Source organism: Nelusetta ayraudi, unplaced genomic scaffold (assembly GCF_046127955.1).
Source record: "Nelusetta ayraudi isolate G7.1 ecotype Tasmania unplaced genomic scaffold, CSIRO-AGI_Nayr_v1 ptg000006l, whole genome shotgun sequence".
Classification (NCBI taxonomy): Eukaryota; Metazoa; Chordata; class Actinopteri; order Tetraodontiformes; family Monacanthidae; genus Nelusetta; species Nelusetta ayraudi.
In genome coordinates this window covers 7,067,845-7,092,025 of record NW_027466056.1, presented here as the reverse complement: position 1 = coordinate 7,092,025, position 24,181 = coordinate 7,067,845, and the positions used below count along the sequence as shown (strand labels likewise).

At 44.8% G+C, this 24,181-nt stretch overlaps 2 protein-coding genes across 2 annotated transcripts; both read right to left on the bottom strand.

Moving 5' to 3' along the window:
* Positions 1 to 205: 205 nt before the first annotated feature.
* atg3 (autophagy related 3) lies at positions 206 to 5,881 on the bottom strand. The gene is made up of 12 exons (XM_076017518.1): positions 5,675 to 5,881; positions 5,459 to 5,500; positions 5,322 to 5,371; positions 4,585 to 4,655; positions 4,006 to 4,113; positions 3,572 to 3,627; positions 3,384 to 3,468; positions 3,243 to 3,277; positions 2,978 to 3,130; positions 1,922 to 2,049; positions 1,289 to 1,357; positions 206 to 766 (listed from the first exon to the last, which is right to left on the bottom strand). Exons 1-12 carry the CDS (start codon positions 5,744 to 5,746, stop codon positions 685 to 687), a joined length of 951 nt encoding a protein of 316 aa, XP_075873633.1. The 5' UTR covers positions 5,747 to 5,881; the 3' UTR covers positions 206 to 684.
* Positions 5,882 to 6,669: 788 nt separating this feature from the next.
* gart (phosphoribosylglycinamide formyltransferase) lies at positions 6,670 to 23,435 on the bottom strand. The gene is made up of 22 exons (XM_076017515.1): positions 23,175 to 23,435; positions 21,818 to 21,967; positions 21,190 to 21,285; positions 20,924 to 21,098; positions 20,010 to 20,121; positions 19,385 to 19,453; positions 17,633 to 17,758; positions 17,417 to 17,504; positions 16,403 to 16,488; positions 15,685 to 15,853; positions 14,899 to 15,130; positions 14,461 to 14,555; positions 14,137 to 14,246; positions 13,264 to 13,462; positions 12,191 to 12,442; positions 11,343 to 11,495; positions 10,576 to 10,779; positions 10,341 to 10,481; positions 9,454 to 9,584; positions 9,022 to 9,163; positions 8,814 to 8,929; positions 6,670 to 6,912 (listed from the first exon to the last, which is right to left on the bottom strand). The coding sequence occupies exons 2-22, from the start codon at positions 21,960 to 21,962 to the stop codon at positions 6,715 to 6,717; spliced, it is 3,039 nt and encodes a 1,012-aa protein (XP_075873630.1). The 5' UTR covers positions 21,963 to 21,967; positions 23,175 to 23,435; the 3' UTR covers positions 6,670 to 6,714.
* Positions 23,436 to 24,181: the final 746 nt, after the last annotated feature.

The following is a 24,181-nucleotide window of genomic DNA, read 5'->3' as shown; positions in this document are numbered from 1 at the left end:
CACAACAGCTGCTGGCAACGACTCGCGCGACAAAATTTTGGCAACCCTTTAAAAAGTGCTTCTCAAATCAAGCCTCAGTTATTTTCATTCTTTGTGATGATGATGAGGATTTTGCCCCAAAATTTACAGCTTGAGCAAATATAACATCCAAGGCTATAAAGCTGTGGGAAGTACCCAATAGTAGCAGTACGATATATTTTCTTACGTTTTCTATATCTGTATATATTTGGTCGTAATGGCGATAACGTCACACACGTAACAAAAAACATGGGGGAACTTTTCGCAGCTCGTTCAGATCCTCAAAGCCATTTGTATTCTGTAGACGTGCTGGGAAAAAAAACGCAAAGGTTGGAAGTCAAAGCTGCAGTGAGACAAGGCCGCGTCCAATTCTGTGACTGAAACGCAAAAGTAATTCCATTTTGATCTGGATCGCAGGGGCAAAAAGCTGGAGCTGAAATAAAGCAAAAGGGGTTTCCGCCACGTACCTCCGACATTCCTCGCGTGTCCTGCAACAAAGCGGATTGTGCCACGAGCCCGCCGCAGGCAGTCAGGCCCGGCGAGACATGATGTCAAGGCAGAGACAGGACGGCCCGTCTCTGCACGTTTAAAAAAAAAAAAAATCAAACAAACACAAAAAAACAAAACAAAAGAGACATTGCAACGCCACAGGAAAAACCGACAGAGTTACATGGTGAAGTGTCTCGTGTAGTCGTATTCTATTGTGGGGATGACCGCCTGGACGAACTTGAGGAAGATCAGAAGATACCTGAAAGCTGGTTAAAGAAAACACGGCGACAGAGCACATTCACGTACAGCCGTACAGATTATTTTGAACCCGTTCAGAATTCACAACTTCATTCCTTTTGCCTTGCAATTGAAATTTTGAGTTCAGGTCCACTGTGTAATATTTTATTAGCTTTGATTTATCTTTTTTTTTTGTACTGGTAAAACCTTAACATATTCCCATAAACGCATTAATAAAAATTTAGAATTGCAGTGGGATAAAAGTATTTTGGTTTTCTTACCCTGAGAACACTTCTTTTATTATATATATATATATATATATATATATATATATATATATATATATATATACATATACATATATATATATATATATATATACATATACATATATATATATATATATATATACATATACATATATATATATATATATATATACATATATATATATACATATATATATATATATATATATATATATACACCAAACGAGAACGAACAAGCGATGAGACGTCTCAGTCGCCTCTGCAAAAAAGGATACATGTGCACTCCCAGCTCGCCGCCTCCTTCGGCCACAGTTTCAATGATCTTTTTCATCACTTCGGCGTGTCTGCGGAGAGGTTGCAAGGTTCTTAAAACACCATTTCTCATTTCCTCGTCCGTTTAAACTGACACACAATGAAAAGAAAATATTAGTAATACCGCAGAAGACTCTGCCATCAACTTTGTAAAGAGCATTTTGGAACAGAAGCAAGTTAGTTCATTTTAAGTGAAACATTTTTTTTTATCTGTGTGCACTCTATGATTTTACTCGTGCAAATTTAAACCTGTCCACGAGACTTTTAAGTTGTAAAAAGTTTTCAAATAATGGCAGTGTGGGAGCTGAATTCAGGCTGTTGAAAACAGCCTCCTTCTCGTGGGTTCACACAGAATTTTGCACACTTGGAATTTTCTAAATCACTTTGAAGTACACATTGCAAATCCCTCTCATACGCGTTAAGCACGTTCGTGATTTCTGTGCTCACTCATTGCAATCGCAGAGAATTCAAGATCATTATTTCATAGAACCGGTTTTCAGAGAGCTCAATGCAGAAACGAGTCAGTCAACGGTGGTGTGTATTGAACACTGCACAGCACTGAGCTGGTAGTGTCGTCACAATCGACTGCGTCTCACCTGCAGGGGTGGACGGAGCACATGGCGGGTGGCGGCAGGTGCGGGTGGTTCTCGATGGTCACCGTCTTCTTCACGTGGTCCTGGCTGATGTCCTCATACATCTGCTCCACCGTCAGCGGCTGCCTGTCCTGGGTAGAGCCGCAATCAAGCCAGGTGAGTTTGACGGGTGGGCGGATCGTGATTATGGCTGCAACTAACGATTATTTACGTTGTCGGCTTATCTGTCGATTATTTTTTCGATTAGTCAATTGGTCACGATGATCGTCTTTAATTTCAACACCTACTTTGGACCTCCATTTAACCTAACCTGCTTAAATCCTCACACCTGTGTGATACTGTTGTACTCTGACAGCATATATATATATATCAAAATAATGACACACAAAGCATTTATCTGTGACATAGTTGTTAATTTTTTTTAACTTAAAATATCAATCAATGCAATATTTAAAGGTTATATGCAATGTTTATCACAGTTAAATAGCTTAAACAGATTTCTTACAACTTAAATATCGAATGAATACGTCCTAAATAACACAGTTGATAAGTGATAAGTGAAAGAGTGTTAAAATTCAGTATAAACCTTTGTACTGACCGGGGCTGTAATTCACTAATTACTGCCGTAAAGCACACATTTACCTCAGAGAGCTATCGTTGGCTAAGCTGGCTTGTTCAATGATTTTCCGACGTGCGGAAAAACGTATCATGTATTTGCGTCACAGGCCGATGATTAACAAATAAGAATGCCATTTAAAAAATATCTACAAAATATCTATCCCCGATGTTGTTTGTGAACTCCTCCGTGGTGCGTGATGATACAGCAACGGTGTCGCTGTTTAAAGGGTTTGCGTCTCGCATATCGTATATTCCTCAACTTTGGAAACTTTGGGTCGAAGTTCTCGAGCCTATGCAGAGAAGCAACCGTTCATCCTCTCTGGTTTTGCAGGATGTAAACAACTCCGCGCTCAGGAATTTGTCTTGTTGACGTAATTGATTACGTCGACGAATCGTTGCGGCCTGATCGCGATCGATGGGGTTTTGCGCGGCGGTACGTACTTCGTCGTATCCGAAGAGCCAGAGCCTCGGGGTCTGGTAGTATTTGTCGTAGGTGATGTACAGGTCGTACGTCCTGGTCTGCAGGATGGCGTCCTCGCTCCCGGGCTCGGCTTTGGCTTTGGCTTCGACCATCTTGCTGGTGTCCAGGGTGGCCTGCGCACAATTTGAGAACAAGTGTGAGGTCCCACCCGACCCCGCCGCCGCCGGTGGTGGGCGTCGCCAGAGTGAAGCTACGAGGGCGAGAGAGTTCACGTGAGTGTCCGACCTCGTCCGTGTCCAGCAGGCCGCTCTCCTCGTACTCTGCCAAAGACAATGGACGCAAGAAAAAAGAAGAAGAAATGGGCGCGTAAACGGCGTAAACCTTGTACCTGCCACTTCGCTGACAGACACGCACCACCGGGCTAACCTTCCATGTCCACCGCTTCCCCGTCTTCCTCGTCCTCGTCTTCGCCGTCAGCGGCGGACAGACACGTGGCGTTCATGTTCTTGTCCTGGGCCGAGAGACGTGAGATGTTTAGAGCTAGTTTGTCGAAAAGCGCCGCCGCCACCGCCGGCGACTCTGCTCAAAATCAGTCAAGTCGACGTCGCGCGAACCTTGTTGTTGTTGTCCAGTGAAATTTCCCTCACGGCGTCGGTGACACCCAGCACTCCTGTGGAGACACGTCGCACGCAAGCAGTTCAGGCCACCGTGACTGAAGACGCTCCCGGCGACTCCATCTGGTGGGATTATCTGTGTCTGCGCCGCTATCGGTACTTCTTGCAATTGATTAACCGATCGGTTTTCTTTGATTTAGTCATTTATCATTCGGTATTATTAAATTATTTATAAACAATGTCAATGATTACCGTATTTGAAAAAGGCGACAAATAGTAAAAAAAATGCGACAGGACACATCAATTTTTAAAAAAAATCAATTTGAGTTGATATGTCTATAAATATCTATATCCGTCTATATGTATCTATATCTATCTATATAGGCGTCAAAACCAGACGCTGGACAACACGGGCAGAGAGGTGGCGCTCTGACCTGAGTTGTGGTACGTGTCCACCCAGCCGCCGTCGCCGTCGTCCTCCTCTATGATGGCCTCCAGCTCGTCCGAGTACTCCATCTGTTTGCATCGCTTGTAGCAGGGAACTGCACACACGTGCAGAAACACAGCCATGTTGCAGAGGTTTTTATTTTTGAAATTATGATTGATTTTGAAGATGCCAATGTGACATGGCTTCCTAACTGCTGTTAAACAATTCCTTGAGATGACATAATATAGAAATAAAAATTGAAGTAAGTAAAAATTAATAAAACATAGAAGAAAAAAACAAGTGACCTATTTGAAAATGAGTCTTGTTGTTTTTCTATTTATGTATATATATGTATATGCACACACATATATATATATACACATACAATTACATACATACCATCATGATGTCAAAATGAATGCATGATAATCAACAGGTTTTAAAAACAAGAGTTACGAATGAAAAACTACACTTCTAAGAAATTTGGAATTAATCATAACTGAGCCGACGACAACGAAGAACCTACAAAAAAAAAAAAAAAAAAAAAAAAAAAAAAAAAGATCAACAACAGCAGGTGACGACTTACCGTTGCGGGTCAGGAGGAACTGTTTATCTTGGGGCAGGTACGGCTTCACCTTAGCCTCCTCCCCACCAGCCCTGGAGAGGACGACGAGCGCAAGTCACTTTATTGATATCAACAAAAGCTGACGACTGCGAGCGGTCGCGGCGTCAAATTCGGGAAAGTGTCTTCATGCACTTTCATTTCTTATTTTAAGAAAGGAACCGGGGATGTGAAATGAGGTTGGAACCAAAAGGTTTGGGATGATTTAATCCATCTTGTACATAAAGTTACTGTTGAGTGAATATCACATCTTTCTTTTGATTGATTGCTTCATTTATTTATGTATTTATTTTTACCTTAGACCCTGATGAAATAAATAAAGTTTCCTTCAGCCTGGTTACCCCTTGTTTTACAGGCCACTTTACAAGCTGCCTGCCAGAACTGATGCCCTATGCCACCTTTCTGGAAGTGGGTGGAGCACATACTTGGCTGGCTGGGGAGGGTGGGGGCTGACACGAGAGTGGAAGAAGTGTGGGGCCCTTTGTGACGTCACAAATGACTCGTTTCCCCTAAAAGCTGCGTGTTTAACTTAAGATGTCGTTTCCACATAACTGAGCAGGCGAGTGAGGTAATTGACGGGATTTTCCCTGCTGCTTCTTCTTCTTCTAGAAAAGAGGAAAGCTGTAACTGCTCACAGCCCCAGCCAGGACTTGGCTCGCTACGATCGAGGCTTGGGTTGAAAAAAAATTGCGAAAACTCACCATTTCCATGTGGGGCAGTGGTGAACCAGGTGGTCGCCGGCTGCAACAAACTGACACACAAGAAAACACTCGTTACGAACCATTAGTTTGGCGACGTCAAATGCGCGAACGGGCATTCAGAGACTCGTTGAGCTGACCTCCTCCGGAGTGATGACTCCCGTCTCTTTGAATTTTGACTCCTACGGTGAATAAAGAGGCGAGTGTTAGTTGTGCAGTCAACGCAGGGGAAGTTTTTTTTAAATTTTATTTCGGGGGAATAAACACACGGAACACGTGAGCGTCAGCCCACTGGTGGCGTGTTTATGTCGCCACCGCCTTTCAACAAGCTACAGCTAGGTGCGGTTTAAGTTTACCTTCAAGACCGGAGTGAGAAACTCGGCCACTCCGAGAGCCGTCCCCTTCACCGTGTTTATGACGTTCTGCATCTTGAGAAGCTGCTGTCAAGAGAAACCGAGGTCGAGGTTCCGCCTAAAACGCTGTCAGCCCAGTCACAATCACTGCTGTTTTGACATGGCTCCTCTGTCGGCTACTACGAGGTTTGAGGCCAACTTCTTCTACTTCCTGGTCCTACGTCACTTCCGCGACCCACGGCGGCCGAGTGTGGACAAATGTCAGAGCACGGCTAGGCTTAAATTAACCCCGCAAGACATTGTACAGAACTGTGTTGGGCACATAATTCTGTACTCGAAACGAAAAATTGCGAAAGCGAATAGTCGAGTTCGAAATTTGTTTTTGACACATAAGGCCAAACTACCACGGAAGCGCATTGCTGCCACCCTAGGAAAGAAAGAAAGAAACAGGGCTCAGTATCATGTCACAACGGGAAACTATCACAACTTTCTAAGGTGGCAGCAATGCGCTTCCGTACCAAATCTTTCTGAAACTGAATTTCTTTTTTGAAAGCGATAGTTTTGAAGTGAAAAAACAAAACAAACAAAATTTAAACTCTACATATGACATATAAATGTGATAGGTTGTGTTGGCATGGTTAGAACGTGACTCGATTTTCTGTCGCGTTTAATACGACTGTAAAACACGACGCTAAAATGTTACGATTCATGCACAGGACACAAGGGGGCAGTCAAACACTTTACTTTTAGGGATAAAGCGATGACAGAGCAAACGTTTTAAATGAATCCAATCTTCCTAAAACAGGTGATGTACATACTAATAAGAGGTATGTGGTTCAGACTTACAAAACATTAAAATTAACACTGAGCTCTATCTGATGGCGAAATTTTGTGTTGAATGAGTCTTCCGTGCCTCCAAAAGCCAAGTGTGTTTGCTGTTGCAGTGTTCCTCTGTCTTGCCATTTCACTCAGAGATTTAAGTACAGCACTCCACACAGTGTTTTTTATATCTTTAATAGTGTTTAGGTCGCTGGGTCTCTGTCCTATGCTTGAGACTTCAACTTCCAGGTGATGTGTCCATCGTCCTCCAAGCGGACGGCCCCGCTGGCCACCAGCTCCATGGCCGTGGGGAACGCCCGGTGCTCTGCCTCCCTGATCCGCTCCGACAGACTCTCCTCCGTGTCGCCAGCCACCACGGGCACCGCTTCCTGCGTGATGATGGCTCCTGCGTCCACTTCCTCCTGCACGAAAATAAACAAGAACACCCGCCCTGTCAGAATGTCTGACAGTCCCAAATTCAGCCAACTGGACCCAGTCTGCAGCTCACCCACCAGACTCCTGGTGAGCGAGCACAGCTTTTTTATATTTCTATATTGGTAAAAGCTTTATATACTTCCCAGAAATACATTAATAAAGGTGTATATTCGCAGTACAATAAAATAAAAACAGTTCTTATAATGTAAACAAGAATATACATAGAGCAAGGGTCTTGCTCCCAGTTAGCTGCCATCTTGCACCGCCATATTTCTAAGGAAGCCTGTGTGGACAATCCAGCCGCATGACAACTTGTTTCTTATGTCAATACGCCAACAAACAAGAAGGTGGACCGTGCATCTCTGTTCATTGTAGTTCACTGGCAAACTCAGAAGAGGGTGAGTCAGTGACAGAGCGCTGCAATCTAAACTAACCACTTGATGGTCAAAATCTCCAAATGTTACACACCTCACCTTCAACACCTTAGTGAGGTCATCACTAAGGTCACGCTGCAAAGATGCTTGAGATGGCAAGTAGGTGGCCCCAAATCCACTTACTCTGTTCAAGTGCTTTTGGGCGGTCAAATGAGGGTCGCTTGCAAAGAGTGACAGCAGACTCATCTTGCACAGACGTTGGAAAAATATCACCCCTGAAAAAGGCGAAGTGGAATCTGGAGGCCCATCTCGACTTGTCATCTCGAGCAACTCTGCAGCTTGACCTCAATAGCCTTGTAGTCAAGGCGGCACCAACCGAGACCAAGACCTTATCAAGACTAGCGAGTGTCGAGATCGAGAAAAGACCAAGACATTTGGAGGCTGAGATCGAGACGAAACCTAGACTGTACATATCAAAGACAAATGGCAACAAAACAAATAGTATGTTTTTTACTACTAATAATAATCAGTATATTTATTTCATATTTTTGCTGCTCCGCTAGCTGTTTTGAACCATTAAAAAACAACAACAACTTTGCGCTCTAAAATTAAAATACAACTTAACCCTTTAAGCGCCATATTATTTTCAAGAAAACATTAAATTTTGATATCACGATTTCAAATGGCTGTGACTTGAAATTAGAGATAAAGCCACACTGTAATTGAGAAAAATCTACTCCCAATACTCCCAAGCATGTGCTGCTTGGTGACTGTTGTGGCGCATGCTCTCGCTGCCGCTGCGTAAAGACGCACTGGCAGATTCGCTCTCACCGGACGACTGCGAACATTATATGCGAAATATTCCTCTTCTGAATCTGATTCAGACATTACTTGACGAAGTACTTCGTCAACGAACAAACCTCTCGGCGCTGTATTCTCAGTAAAATTCTCTCCGCTCCCACTACAACCACTTCCTCGTCTCCTCGACTGAGGCGGTCTTTCTCTCTATTTATACTCCGAAATCTGAATATAACCCCCCCCACAAATGCTGCTCAGATTGAAGCCACAGGTGTCTGCCATCTCCTGGTGTAAAATAGTAACTGCTTTTAGCACCATATTTGCCGCTATGGCCCGTTTAATTCAGCAATGACGCTTGTCGCAATTTTGCGACCATGGCGCCTAAAGGGTTAACTTGAAATAAGGGGGCAGGGAGTCACTCTGGGTGTCACAAACAGAGGGAAAACAAGGGAGCAGCTGGATTATTTTCTGTTATTATCATGTCATTGTAGTGTTGGCTGAGTTTGACTGGTCTTGATCAAAAATGACACCGAGACCCTTTTAAAGTGGTCTGGAGACTGAGACCGATCTCCAGCACTCCAACACTAGAGCTCAATGACTGACCGAGGGCCTGAAATATGCAGGCAGCCATTCCTCCCCCACAGGCCATGACTGGAGAAGCCTCTGGGGACGAGTGCTCAAGAATCCAACAGCCTTGGAAGCAAACGGTGACTCACCGCCACAAAGTGGACTGTGCAGCCCGCGATCCTCACGCCTGCCTGCAGGGCTTGCTTCTGGGCGTTCACACCCTTGAACGACGGCAGCAGCGACGGGTGGATGTTCAGGAGCCTCCCTGTGGGATGAGATAGAGGCGTCGGCAGCGGGTTTTTAATTTAATTTTTAATTTTTTTTTTTAACATGGGCATTGAAAAAGAACTCTCGTACCGTTCCACTTCTTCACAAAAGTCCCGGTGAGGATCCTCATGAAGCCGGCCAGACACACCAGCTCCACGCCAAACTCCTCCAGCACGCCGTCGATGGTGGCGTCAAACTCTGCCCGACTTCCGTACAGCTTGTGATCCACCACCTGGGTTGCCAGTTAGATACAACTCCGCTCACTGAAGAAAAGTTTCTCATAACTTCTTCCTGTCCTTTTTGAACGTGAGGTTTATTAACAAAGTCATTTCAGGAAGAAGTGTTTTTTTTTATTGTTATTTGCTTTTGTCCTTTTTGCTGATCATGTCATTATGTTTGATCTGCCTCGATTCTATTTTATTGCTTTAAACATGTTCAATAAAATGACGAACTAAACTAAAATAAACTAACTAAAACTAAGTGACGACAGGCGTCGAGCTGATGGTGTCGCTGTGCGTTTACCCTGGTCTGTATGCCGGCTAGCGACGCCCTCTTCAGGCCTTGCACTCCCGGTCTGTTGGAGATGACCACCACTATCTCCGCAGAGCTGGACGGGCGCTTGGCCTGCTCGATGAGTGCCTGCAGGTTGGTGCCTGAACACCAACACAAGAAAAGACATTATTATTAATAAACACAGATTTCCACACTTCTCTCGCCCAGGCTGATTCGAAGTTGTTCCCCAGCGGAGTGTCTAGCAGCGCGGCGGCTCGATGGGTTCACACAAGGATTGCAAGATGGTGCGACAACCCAGGAGGTAGTTTGGCAAAAACAGCGGTGAAACTAAACTCTTTTGCCCGTCCGAACTGTGTCTCAAGTATTGACGTGTGTGATAAAGAAAAAAATTAATAAACAAAATTGCTGGTATCATAAAATGCAGGTACTTAAAGTATACATTGATTTCTGTTCATTATAATTTCAGATTTAAAGTGAACTCTGCTCTATGGTTTGACAGCTGAACTGAACAGTGTTGAAGCCGATACGTCACGTTCATGTTTCAGCACAAATAAAAACAAAGTCCAGTACATTGTACATTATGATGAAAATCAACTGGATCCACCGTGTTTTCTAATCACTGACTTCCTGCTTGAATGATTCTACCTGCTGCCAATGACGCAGTGGCCACGCTTGAAGCATGAAAAATACAACCACCACATACTGTTCCAACGCGTGCGATTTTATGCTTCTGGGACATACCCGCGCTGCCCCCTTGTGGTAGAAACATGTACACCAGACGCTTTCGGTGCGTATTGGGGGTCAATCACTTTTTGCATCCATCTTAAACTTATTACAATTGGACAAAAACAAATAAAATACATGAGACAAATACTTTTTAATTTCAGATATCTCACCTGTACCAGAGATGAGAACAGCCACTCTGGTCTTCTTCTGCTGTGTGTTGCCATTTTGTCTGGCCGCCGGCTCTGCAGCGACGCTGCTTCCTCCATGAAGAAGACTTTGCTTGAGGTTGCGAACAACCACCGGCTCTGCTCCTGTTGCCGACAGTTCAGTGGTCATAAAAATGTGTTCAGAGCATAAAAAGCAAAAAAAAAAGAAGAAGTTATTTATAGTATCTAGTTTCCTGACCAAGTGGCTTGTGAACCAGCGAGCCCACCATCCAGGCCTCCTCCTGCTGCTGAAGCTCCAGCAGGACCCTGGGTGCGTCGACCGGAGAGACAACCAGCACTGCGCCCAGGCCGCAGTTGAAGGTGCGGGCCATCTCCTCCTCGCTCAGCCCGCCCTCCTCATACAGCCAAGTGAACACTGACGGAATCCTCCACTGACGAGCATCTGGGTCACAGCAACACATAATCAGTGGACACGCATTTTGACATCCTTATCGGTGTAAGGAAGTCAAGAGTTAAATGTAACGTCATTATGTAATTTAATGGCAAAATAAAGATAAATGTAATCAGTTACATGAGTGGAAAATTACTTTTGGAATTATCCATGATTACAATTTGAATTACATCTGACCAAGTTTTACAAAAAAGGCTGGGCTTCATGTTTAATTCATCTTATTTTTCTTGCTTTGCACGGTTTTCTCGTGCACTGGATTGGAACCAGCACTGATTGTCCTTTAATGTTGCCCTCCACAGACGAAAGTTTGATTTAAAAAAATGTGCAGAACTTCTGTTATCGTTGGGGTTCATTGAGTGCCGGATTAAATGTTAAATGGTCTGTTCGTCAGGCATAGCTTTGCAAAATGTGGTTGACTTTTGCTGCTCTCAAAGGTTACAGATTCTGCTGCCCATGATTTAGTATCTCAGGGAGATTGCACAGTCAGAAGTAACAAATTACATTTGCAAAGTCATATCGTCCCAACGCTGGTTGTTATGTGTAGTAGGACCCACCTAGGTCAACAGCCAGATCACTGGGAAGCACCCGAGGGATGTTCTCCAAGAGGCCGCCACCTGTGATGTGAGCATAAGCTTTGACTGCGCCGCTGCGGAGGAGTGGCAGCAGCAGGCGACTGTAGATCTTGGTTGGTGTCAGCAAAACATCTCCTGAAAGACAGGAGAATCAGAAAAGAAATTGCAGCCATCAACTGACTGATATATATACAAGTTGTAAAAAATATACTGGATACATGTTAAAGAAAAAAAATAGCCAACTACTAAAATACACTGCTTTTAGGAATAAAGAGGTCTGGAGGAGCCCACTTCTCATATTCTTTCTGCATTGAAAAATACCAAGCCGTTTGCTGGCTGCACCGCGAGAGCACCAGCAGCTGCTCAGGTCACCTGCCGAGTGTCCAACTCATCTGAGATTCTCCATTGTCTCAGACATGAAAAATACTGAGGACTCGTCAGTATTGAGAGAAAAAAACAATAAAAGTAAGGCACTTGCAACCACGGGTCCGGAAGGTCTTAAAAGTCCAGTGTGTAAAATTTGGCTGTACAATAAAAGCACTTTGGTTTTTCTACCCGTAGTTCGGTTCTTATTCATGTATAAGACTATAAATGGAGCAAGGGTCTTGCACCCAGTTAAATAATGAATAAACCACCGAGGAAGAAGGTGGACAAGATATCCAGGTTTGTGTGCGAAGACCTACTGTAGTTCACTGGCAAGCTCAGGAGAGGGAAGGGGCCTGACAGAGCACTGCAATCTAATATGTGACCACTTGATGTCGCCGTTTCTTCTCCAAATCTCCAAATATTAGACACTGGACCTTTAAAAGCCACAGCAGTGCGGTTCTTACCGACGGACTGGCCCAGCTTGCCGAAGGGGGCAGGGGAGCTGTAGCTCAGGTTGGCCCTCTCCTGCACTTTGCGGACCAAACTGAAGCCGTTGCTGTGGACTCCGGAGGACGACACTCCGATCAGCACGTCGCCCGCGACGATGTCTGTCAGTCGGGGCAGCAGCGCGCCGCGCTCCACCGCTCCCACGCAGAACCCGGCCAGGTCGTACTCGCCCGGACCGTACACGCCCGGCATCTCCGCCGTTTCGCCGCCTGCCCCCGAGACACACAGGGAAAAGTGGGCGCGCCATGAAGAACTGCACACGTAATCCAGCATGACATCTGATACATTTTCCAAACAGCTGAAATGATGTACAAAGCAAACAGTGACTTGCTACAAAAAATATGATTTTAGAGAGAAATTAAACTCATGACATTCGGAACGCTTGCACTATACTCATAATAACACTACGAGCCTTTACACAGTCCTGTGGAACTAAAACATTGAATAGATTAAGCAAAGACCTTGCACTATGCACTAGCGAGTCAGTTTAAGAAACACTACAAGTTTACAGTGTTTACAAGGTACAAGGAAGAGCAACTCTGAACCACCAGTGTCTGATAACATGGTGAAGCCTTCCACTGCTCAAGGCATGATGGAACTGCACTGGAACTGAACTAGAAATTCTCATCATTATGCAGAAATGAGTCTGTGAGCCCAAACTTTAGAATGGGACTGCATGTATTAAGTATTGTGTATATATTACTTCCATTTGTTCGTTTTCGATTGTTGGCCTATGTATAGTTGAGCAAAGACATTTAACAATGAAAAAGCTATGAACAACCTGTCAAATCAAATCTATTATGGCCAACTCTAGTATTTTTCATTCTATGACTGGTTAACAGTGCAATACAAATACATGAAGTGAACAAATGCATCAGCAACTGCTGTGATGATGAGCAGGCAGGATCGAATAAACTCTGCTTCTTCCTCCTTTTTTCCCCAACACGTAGGTTGTGAAACTGCAAAGTTGTGACGGACTAACACGTAACCCAACGCTGCGTGTCGGGAACAAACCAACGTGCACGCTCACCCAGCAGAGCGCAGCCCGCCATCTCGCAGGCCCTGGCGATGCCGCCCACAACCGTGGCGGCCACGCCCACGTCCAGGCTGCCGCAGGAGAAGTAGTCGAGGAAGAAGAGCGGCTCGGCGCCCTGCGCCAGCACGTCGTTGACGCACATGGCCACCAGGTCCTGGCCAAGGCCGCCGTGCTGGCCGCACGCCTGAGCGATCTGCAGTCGAATCAGAGCAGCGTCTTGAAGAGGCGGCTGGTTTGAAAGCTCTCGCCTGGAATTAGTTCCCCTTTTCCAATTGACATCATTTAAACCTAATTTATTTCCATCTATTCTGGGGCTGCGACTAATGATTATTTTTGTTGTTCGCTAATGGATTATTTATTCCATTCGTCTATAAGTCACGATAGTCTTCTTCATCTTCACCACCTATTTTGGACTTCTGTTTAACCTAACTTGCTTAAATCTTCACACCTGTATGATACTGTTGCACTCTGACAGCATACGTGTTTAAACAAATGCATCAAAATAACACAAAGCATTTATCTGTGACATAGTTATTATATTTTTCAACGTAAAATATAAGTATATTAATTCAATAATTAAAGGTTATATGCAATGTTTATCACAGCTTAAACAGATTTCTTACAATTTAAATATCAAATGAATACGCCCTAAATAACACAGTGGATCAGTAATAAGTGATGGGGTGTTACAAGTCAGTATAAATGCCAGTATCATCAGTGGCTGTACTTCACTAATTACTGCTGTAAAGTATGCGGCAGTTCACCAATGGATTACGGCGACCAATCGTCGCAGCCCTAATCTATTCTATATATTTTTCCTTGCACCACATATTGGAAGCGAGTCGGGTCGTGACTCGGGTCCCCCACCTTCAGTTTAGTGCCCACGCCGTCGGTCCCCGACACCAGGATGGGGTCAATGAAGCCGGCAGCCTTCAGGTCAAACAGCCCCGCGAAACCGCCGAGTTCTGCGTTACAGCCTGGCAGGAATTGAAAACAACGGCAAGATTTACAGCCGCGTTTCTGATGGAGGGACGGATGAGATGTATAATCTGCTTGTCAGGTTGCATCAGCTGATAAAAACTTATTCAAGCGAGTTATTTTTGCCCAGTTTGATTAATTGTCTTTCTTTCTTTCCTGAGAATTAATTTTCCTGCCGACTCTGAATTTGGTGATTTATTTAACAGTGTTTACCGGGGCGTGACGTGGCCTTGGCCAGGGGCTTGATCATGTCCACCAGTCTGTTGCCAGCGGCGATGTCAACTCCGCTGTCTTTATAGGTCAGACCTCTATCAGGGACACAGTTAGAAACCCGTCATTCAAATTCAAGGGGAACAGTTTCAAGGGGTGTGATTACAGTTAATTACACTGAAAAGGAGATCATTTGTGAAGGTGGGAATACACCTTGGGAAGAGAAAGAAAAAAAAATGATATTTTGCTTGTAAGAGGGCGTCTGGCCAGAGGGCAGCAGCTCCTGTCGGGTCTATCTATGAATTATTCCAAAAAATAAGGAATAAAAAACTGAAACTCGCCCCAAAAAAACCAAAAGCAGAAAGCATTTAATCTTTATTTCAGTTCAGAAACAGCATACAAACAATAACAAAATGAAAGCGTTTCATCTCTCACACACACCTGCTCTGCTTCAGGTGCGAGATGGCTCGGTGGCCGATGTCACGGCGGTACACGGCGCCGGGGAAGCCGATGGCGGCCACGCCCTGATTGGCGGCGTGCAGGGCGCCCTCCAGGGACGGCCTGACGGCGGTGACGGTCAGCACGCGGCCGCCACTGGAGACCACGCCCCCATCCGCCAGGGCGGTGCCGGCGTGGAAGACCTGCAGACCCGAGTCCTGGACCTGGGTCAGACCTGAGGGGATGAGACTTTCGCACTGAGTATTGAAACGCATTTTAAATAAATCATTTTGTTGACCTCCTCTCGTAAGATGTGCTAAAAAACATATCAACCTACTGAGATAATGTCACAGTGATCACTGCTACTATCACTGGAATTTTACCCATTACGCTCCTAGGTGCCTTAAAATGGGTTGAGCACATCAGAGACAATGAAACCAAGATGAACCATCGTCCTTAAAAGCACCACAAGTGACCTCAGTGATGGTCAACCAACACTGGCAGAGTTATCCGGTTCATGCAAGTCTTGCCCACAAGGGGGAGCCAGCAACAGATATGGATACCATATCCATCTCATATTCTCTCTCTCTCTCTCTCTCTCTCTTTTACTACCTTGCACTAATCAGACTGTCAAGCTTCTCACCTGACCAATGATGACCTGGTCTGTATCATTAACACACTGTACCATGGTTGTTGCTAAAAAAAAAAACATTATTCACTATTCAAATAAAGCTCTTTTCGGGCTGCCAAAGCCACTTAGTGACGGCCCTTTTATTGCCTCTCGCACACCTGTGATGTCGACTCCCTTCTTATAGGAGCCGGGGTAGCCGGCGCTGGCCATCACCACCGTGACTGCAGAGCTGTCCTGGTGCCACACGGGGGCGCTGTTGGCCAGCTTTCCGTCCATGGTGTCCAGGATCACCTGGTGCAGGTCGCTCTTCAGCAGCGGCAGCAGCACCTGCGGTGGAGGAGAGGCGCCGTCAGTAGCGTAAGCCCCTCCCCCCAGCTACTGCAGCCAATGTCAATGTTTAAAGCAATGATACGCGGTTAAAAAGGACGACTATGCTGGTGCATTATAAATGGAAGCGCTGAAAGGTCGACTCCGCCCCTTTGGTTCCCTATGGTTAAATTTCTTGGTGAGCCGAACAATTTGTTTGCAACGCTCATATTTCAAGTTAAAACTCACTGACAGATCTTTATTTTCACTCCCTCATATATACGACCATCTGTCCCATTCTGTTAAAAGTCTTTGAAAATAACACAGCTGACTTTTTAGTATTTTGTTCAATTTTGTTTAAAAAAAACACTGTGTCAAAAAAATTACTGTATAACGTTTGAAAGCAAACACTGTATTTTATTGCCACGTGTAGGAAAAGATTGCACCTGATCTATTATGAACATGGAGACTTAAAACAACAACGTTTAAACAGATATTTATCAAACAAAGTTTCCCCCCTTTGTCTCTCACGGAGCTGCTGAGAGAGTCGGGGGGGTCGTGGGAGGTCACCTGACACTCCGGGTCCCCGAAACGACAGTTGAACTCCAGGACTTTCGGCCCCTGTTTGGTCAACATCAGCCCCGCGTACAGCACGCCTGCAACACAGGGTCAGGGGTCAAAATACAAATACTTTGTTGCAGTGCTTGGGTAGATTTTTTCAGGTACATGCACTTTGAGTATTTCCTTTTCCTGAATATTTCTACTTTTACTGCATAGATTTGTCTGAAAACACTCCTTTCCACCGCTTACATTATAAAGACATGCTATTTTGCGACGTGATGGGACTTGACCAGAGCGTTGGACTAGAGAGGTAAAGTGGAAGGAGGAGGAGGAGGAGGGGGACAGTAAACTGCAGAAAGGTGTTGAGAGAGTTGAGAGGGAGAGATTTGCACATTGCCGCAAATCAAGTCAACAACCTGCAAGTTTTAAACCCCAACGTGTTTAAAAGTTACCAATTCTGTTAAAAGTGACTTAACACCGACGTATTAATAACACAGTTACTGCTGTTTTAAGTGGAGCTGTTTGAACTGTGCGGTTGTGTAGTTAAATATAAAACTGGCTCATATTTTATTACTACAGAGCGCCTCAGCTTTTGGGCCACTGCTTTGTATTCAGTTTTCAGCACAGAGAAAAAGTAAAATGTGGAAAATAACATTGGTTATTGCTGCGGACAAAATGTAGGAATCCAATAATGGCTCACTGGTCATACGTGAGAGCATCAAAGACAATCATAATGTTCATCACCTGGTCTGTTGAGTCTAAACTGCTCTGTCAGAGCAATGCTATCAGTGAATGCATCGCTCCAATACGACAATATACAGTACATATATTTTAACTTAACTCGAGTAGATTTCAGACCCTGGACCTGCTTTGCTTTTACTCGAAAAACTAATTAAATCAATACTTTTACTTTCAGTGTGTGTGTCTGTGTATATGTATATATATATATATATTTTTTTTTTCTTTTCCCAGAGGCATCAGTTCTTTTACTTAATTACAGAATGCAAATGACTTTGCACTTGCCGACATAAGGCGTCCCCTCCTCCTTCATGCCGTCCACCGTCTTCTGCAGCACTGAGTCTCTGATCTGCTGCAGCAGCTCCAGGCTCACCTGCACAAGCGGAGCAGCAACAGCAGCAGCAGCAGAAGCAGAAGCAGCGGCGGTGGTCACTCTCAGGGGCCAGGGGAGAAGAAGAAGGAAGAGTAGCAGCAGCAGTAGTTTGGAGTGCGAGCGCTCACCTGAGGCGTGGGGCAGTACGCCCCCATGCCGCCCGTGTTTGGACCCTGGTCTCCGTCCTTCAGCCGCTTGTGGTCCTGCGCCGGTGGCATCGGCGCCACCGAGTGGCCGTCGCTGAAGCAGAGGCACTGCAGTGGGAGGGAGGAGGGGGAGGGATGGATGGATGATGTGCCATCACAAACTCTTGCCCTCTCAATCACTGACAAACACAGTCTACATGGACGGCAGCTCAACCAGCCCACAACTTCTCATTTAAGCCTATTTAAATTTGAAAATACAGTAATTTGATGTATGGGACAACAACATTTATCTATATACATCTACATGTCTATATCGATAAGTCTCATATACTGATGTGACTTTCTATATTTCTATATTTGAATTATTTAATTATGTATATATGTACATCTGTAATGTGAGAGTTTTCTTGTTAACTCTGCAGCTCACTGTGTCCTGTCTGCCACTCTGGCTACTTCTATTTCTGTCTCTAGCTGCGTTTCCTTCACCTCTAGAATTGCGCGCAACCTGAATATCGCATATAAAAAAAAATACCTGCGCATGCAAACACAGAAACCTGGAAAAACCTCTCAAATATGGCTAAAGGTTTTTATCCATGTAGAAATACATTGCAAAAGAGTCATGGAAACATCTTCTTCGCATTTACACGTCCACGGATGTCACGTACGGGGTCACATGACCAGGGACAAACGTAACAACAATTCTTGACGGCAAAAAAATGTAAACGAACGAAAGCAAACGTAATTCTCGTAAAAACCTGCGCTTCACACCATTCAATGGAAACGCCTGCAAATCACAATTGCACTTTGTCGAAATTTTTTAGAAATATCGATTTTATTTTGCGAAAAACTGTCATAGAAACGCAGCTTCTATCTCTCTCTCTCTTTACGTGTTTTGCATTTCCTTTCACCCCCAACTGGTCAAAGCAGATGACCTTTGACCCTCTAGAGTCTGGATCTGTGCTAGGGCCGTGTCTCATTTCAGGGTCTGCATCCTTCGAAGCCTGCATTTGAAGGCCAGTTGCGTTTGTTGTCCCAATTCACTAAAATTCGAAGGATGCTCCAAATGCGCCCTTGAAATGCGCCCTACTTTCAGCCGATTCGAAGGATGCTATGATCCTTTGCGTCCTTCTCTATCCCATGATGCTTTGCGTGCTGCTGCAAAGCATCATGGGAAGTCAGCTGAAATGGCGGCATCTACTGGCAAAGACACAACATAAATTTAAGTATTCAAATTTCACATAAAATATTAAGATTTTACGAAAGGGTTTTCACTTATGTGTACACCACACGCCATGGTTGGATGGCGAACCAATGGTTAGCTTGATGCTATAAAAACGTCACTTCCGGGGTTGGCCAGCAGGAGGGACCGGCGGTGCCGCAACCAGGAAATACGGCAAAGGCGAGACCGTCCCGTGTGGTTACCGGGGAGGCGGGTTTGGGTTCGTCCTCTGCCGGCCGATGGGAGGACCCAGCGGACGGAGGCTGCAGACCCTGAATTGAGACACAGCCCAGGTTTCTTCCCACAGGGGAGTTTTTCCCAGGCCACTGTCGCCCCCTGCTGCTCTGTTGGGCCCAGTTGTTTTTTTCCACCGACTGTGCAAAAGCTCTTTGAGACGCCTTTGGCTTTGATTTAGCGCTGTACAAATAAAATTTGATTGATTGATGGAGCTACCCGTCATCCTTCTGCTGATTCGCTGAGCAAGGTCGAGCCGCGTGCAAGCCAGAGCCACTCACCGAGACCTCCTCGCCCTCCAGGAGCTCCTCCACCACCACCGTCTCGCCGGCCGCTCCAAAGGCTCGGTCCTGTCGCCGCCGGGGAAGACGAGCAGCGGGTTGGAAACACAGAAAATTCAAGGTTGGCGTTAAGAGGCTTGATCGCTCCGAAGAACCGCTTTCAAAGAATTTGGGCTTCATCCCGTTTCTCATGGGTTGCATAAAAAAATACTGGATATTCTGCTTCAACATTTGTGCAAATATATTGTACATATGTGCACTAAAGGATATACAAATACATACATTTAAACATTCTGCACAGTAATTTATGATTTATTTATTCATTTTACCCATCACTGTCATAGTTAAACTTCCTCTTCAATTGATTTGTTTACAAGCTCTAAACAGATTAATGTTTGTACTTTTATAGTATCTCAATTTCCAAGTTGATTGCAGAAACCGTTCACCGTAGTTCAAGCGTTCTAGATTTAAAAATTTTAGGTTTCCCCTTTGACGATGACCTCCTGTCCTTACTGTAAACCTTTTCGGAATATATATTTCTTGCCCTGTACATTACTGGATCTCCATAAAGTCCGTAAATCTCAACACGTCTGATTTTGTTAACAGCGGGTTTGGAGACGCCCACCTGCATGATGTCCATGACGGCCTGGCACGCCTCGTCCTGGTTCGCTGCCACTATGACGCCCTTCCCTGCCGCCAGCCCGCTCGCTTTCACCACCAGCGCTGGGAAGTCCGCCCTGAGGGCACACGCACGCGCGCACACACACACACACAAGAAATGTGGAAAATCTATATTATTTTACAAGGAGCACACAACGAGCACAAGGGTTGCGGCGTCCTTTACGACCTGTATGAAAGGGCTCATCATTAAGATCAGACTCGGATGCGATTCAGACAGATGGCGGCTGTCAAGGCGTGACAGTGTTGCTGATCCTCATGCTTTTTATTCCGTTAGTTTTAATTATGTGCAGTCAGTTGTGACTTCTTCGAGGGCTCCGATATGAAAGACTTCCCACTGTCCCGATCGTTAAGTCAAGAAACCATCTGAAAGCTGGATTAACGATGCAACTTCCGTGCGTTTGAAACGGAAGCTTTACATTTGCATCCGTACAATCATTATTAGACACACCAGCAGTCAAAAGTCTGGATACACTGGTTTCTTCTTTATCTTTACTACTTTCTACACTGTAGATACTTCCTGAAGACATCAAATATATGAGCAAGATATGTGGATTAATGTGGCAAAAGAAAAAAAATCACCTAAATATGTTCTATATATTTTAAATGAAGGGTGGTTATTCTAGACCATCTAAAATATTTGTTATATTATTATATTATAACTCAAAACTTGTTTGAGTTATTTCACACTTTTTCGCTGAATACATATTCCAGATGTGTTCCTTCATAGTTTTGATGCCTTGAGTGACAATCTACAATGTAAACAGTCATGAAAATGAAAGAAAAACCATCAAATCAGAAGCGTGTGTCCAAACTTTGACTGGCAGTGCACAGAAAGTGGCGCGTGCGGGCTGCACTGACGTGCGGATGTAGTGGCAGGCCTCCTGGGAGTCGGTGAAGGAGCCGTAGCGGGCCGTCGGGATGCCGTGGCGCTCCATGAAGGCTTTGGAGAAGCTTTTGCTCGCCTCCAACTGGGCAGCTTTGGCGGAGGGGCCGAAGCAGAGCACGCCGGCCGCCGTCAGGTCGTCGACGACGCCTGCAGAGGGAACGACCCGGGTGAGGCGGGTTTCAAAAAACAAACGAATGAATGACTGAATGAATAAGCAAGCACGATAACGTTCACGCACCTGCTGCCAAGGGAACCTCAGGTCCGACCACCACCAGCCCCACCTGGTGATCTTTGCAGAACTGAGCCAGGATGCTGTGGTTACTGATAGAAACCTCTGAACAAGGAGAGAAATGTGTCACCTATCAGAACCATGTGCAACACATACATTAAATACATACAGCGCCAGTCGAAAGTTTGGCCACACCCTCTCAGTTCATGGTTCTTCTTTCATTATGTTGACTATTGACATTGTAGATTCTCGATGAATCTATGAATGAAGACATTTGGGATTATGTAAAAGTGAATTAACTGATACACGTTTCATATTGTAGACTTTTGCAAAATATCCACCCTCTGTATCACCCTCCTTAAAACATATTTAGTCATTTAAAAATATTTTCTTTGCAGCATAGTTCCACACATGTCGCTAATATGTTTGATGTCTTCAGTATCTCTACAATGTAGAAAGTAGTAAAGAAAAAGCAAAAAAAAAAAAAACATTCCAAACTTTTGACTGGTAGTGTACATGCATACGTGTGTACAGATGCACATAAAAAGAGGCATTTACACAAAGAAGCTTTAACTTAATTTTTAGTTTGACTTATTTCGAAGGCCTCTCGCGCTTTAAAGACGTGTTTCGTCATCACCAGAGTTGCTGATCTTCCCGCTGTTGGCTGTGCCAGCGTTGCCGGGGGCGACGAGGACTTGCTGAATCCGCGGCGACTGCGCCAGCTTCCAGGCGAGCGCGTGCTCCCGCCCTCCGCTGCCAATCACCAGCACTCTGTCTGCCATCGCACCTGATGAGGACAGCGGGGCTGGGTGGTTAGGGGGCACATCCACGCTGCGGATTTTAATTCCCCTTTGCCTATCAGGCTTCTGTCTAATTGCATGTAAATATTGACCTTTAGTGAGCAATGACCTTTTCAGTGGGCCCGGGGTCTTAGATTATCTTGTAGCAGCACACACACACTATGCCACGGATCAAACCAAGCAGAAATGCGAAACACAAGTCAACAATTGGGGGGGGGGGGGGGGGGGGGAGCGAGTGCAAAGCATTTGCATTTAATAACAAAATCCGATATATACAGTGAAGGGTCCAAGATCAACCGCAGAGTGGGACTGCAGCTTTTGCAACACATTAATCTTGTTGGGTCGCTGCAATAAAACGAACAGCTATAATTGAAAACGAGTTTGCAACATTGAGAGGCCGATGAAACCTCTTTTCATGCGCAAATCACTGATTTACATTTTCTGACGTAAACACATTAATGGAAATAATGCAGTTAAAGTTGACAGGAGAACGAAAAACAAAAATGTACCCGACCTTCTTTTTGCAAAATCCCCCCCAAAAGAACAAAATACAAACAAGTAGGAAAAAAAGTTTCAAATCAAACACACACAGGTCAGAGTTCAACCCTCGCTGAGCTGAAATGACCTGAAACCTGATGAGTCGATCTCTGAGGGGGTTGTGCAACGAGGCGTGCGTGCAGATAACAAAAAAGAAAAAAGAAAAAGAAATGCTCCAACAGAGAAACGGGCCTAGCTGTTTGCTGATGAGAGACAAACAGGCGGCGGAAGAGATCCCCCAATAATAAGTCGAATCACTCACTGGCTTCCATTGAAATCACTCCGCTCATGTGACACACGTGAAACGCATGAGCTGTAATTGAATTAGTTAAACAAAAAAAGAAAAGAAAAAGAAAAGAAGAGGCTAAAGACGAAAGTTCTAAGTTTGTTTTTTGCGGTAAATTCCACACCACTTATTGTGAAAACAAGTCGACTCTGTTGAAGATAGTAGTGTTAGAGCGAACTACAGTCTTTGAAGGATGCACGACGTCCCAAAGGAGGAGGGGGGGCGTATAACTACGTCACAATTCCAGTATGTTCATTCACGGTCAAAACTTAACTGAAACGCAAACGAGATAGAGACGCACTGTGCAGCAAAACAAACAACTTTTCGCGCATTCCCCCCCCCGCCCCCCCCAAGTGTTTGCTGCCGCTTACCTGCGAGGTTGTTTCAAGTGTCCGGATATGGAAGCAGCCCGAATCGGGGACGATCCTCTCCGCTCTTCCGTCCGCGTGCCGACTGTGGCTGTGGATGGGATGGAATCAAAACGCGATGCACGCGCGTCTCGTGAATACGAATTTACGCCCCCCCCCTTCCTCCCCACGTGCACCCAATAAAGCAGTTTTCATAAAAGCCGAGCTAGCCGCGAGCACATGCACGACGATGGATAAAACGTCACATTTACGCGTCTATTTCCTTGTTTTGTCAAAAAGGCCCCTTTACCTGTTGGCCCGGCTCGTCTTCTCAGTTTAGGGGGACGAGTTTAGGCAAGACCGAACTTCCTCGGGATGTAGAAGCGCAATGCATTGTGGGACCTGTAGTCGGACACCGATCATTTGTTCCTCACTTGCATTCTTTTTGCAGACCGTCCCGACCAATGGATTGACACAAAGTGGTTTTACAGTTAACTTGAAAAGATGAATTTAACTCTATCTTAACGCTCTTATTACCCTAACAATACATTGGCCGCCTAGACATGTTTTCATTTTATGGCTGTAGAATTGTCAAAAAATGTGCAGTGAGTAGTAGTGAATCAGTATCTGGTAGTTATTGAGCTGTGTTTATCGAGTTTATAATGTAATAGGAACTCTGAAATGACATTAACAAGGAAATTCCACATATGCACAAAAAATGTGGAAGTCATTGACTCCCTGTTTAACTTGTCTAACATTAATCATTTAACTTGTCCAACATTAATACTAATGTCTAACATTTTTCATGCGTTTTTTCACCTCATTGTCAATTAAAAGCAGTAGAGAGACCATCAATCAAGAGATGATTTAAAATTAACAATCCCAGAAGCACCTTGGCTTCAAAAGTCACCAATTACACAAGTTGTCAGCTACAGTTAGTGAAATGAAAAACAACTGTATATGTCTTCAGAAAAAAACAAAATTAATTTAAAGTTTCTTGCCATTATGCCATACCATTGAACACACATTGC

Excerpts from the sequence above, each read along its gene's own strand:
- atg3 (XM_076017518.1), bottom strand. The coding sequence starts at position 5,746 with ATGCAGAACGTCATAAACACGGTGAAGGGGACGGCTCTCGGAGTGGCC. Across the intron at positions 1,358-1,921 it reads TGCTCCGTCCACCCCTGCAG|ACACGCCGAAGTGATGAAAA; the intron begins GTGAGACGCAGT and ends ACCTCTCCGCAG. Across the intron at positions 767-1,288 it reads GGCGAGCTGGGAGTGCACAT|GTATCTTCTGATCTTCCTCA; the intron begins GTATCCTTTTTT and ends ACCAGCTTTCAG.
- gart (XM_076017515.1), bottom strand. The coding sequence starts at position 21,962 with ATGGCAGACAGAGTGCTGGTGATTGGCAGCGGAGGGCGGGAGCACGCG. Across the intron at positions 21,286-21,817 it reads CGGGAAGATCAGCAACTCTG|AGGTTTCTATCAGTAACCAC; the intron begins GTGATGACGAAA and ends CTCCTTGTTCAG. Across the intron at positions 17,505-17,632 it reads CGTACTGCCCCACGCCTCAG|GTGAGCCTGGAGCTGCTGCA; the intron begins GTGAGCGCTCGC and ends CCGCTTGTGCAG.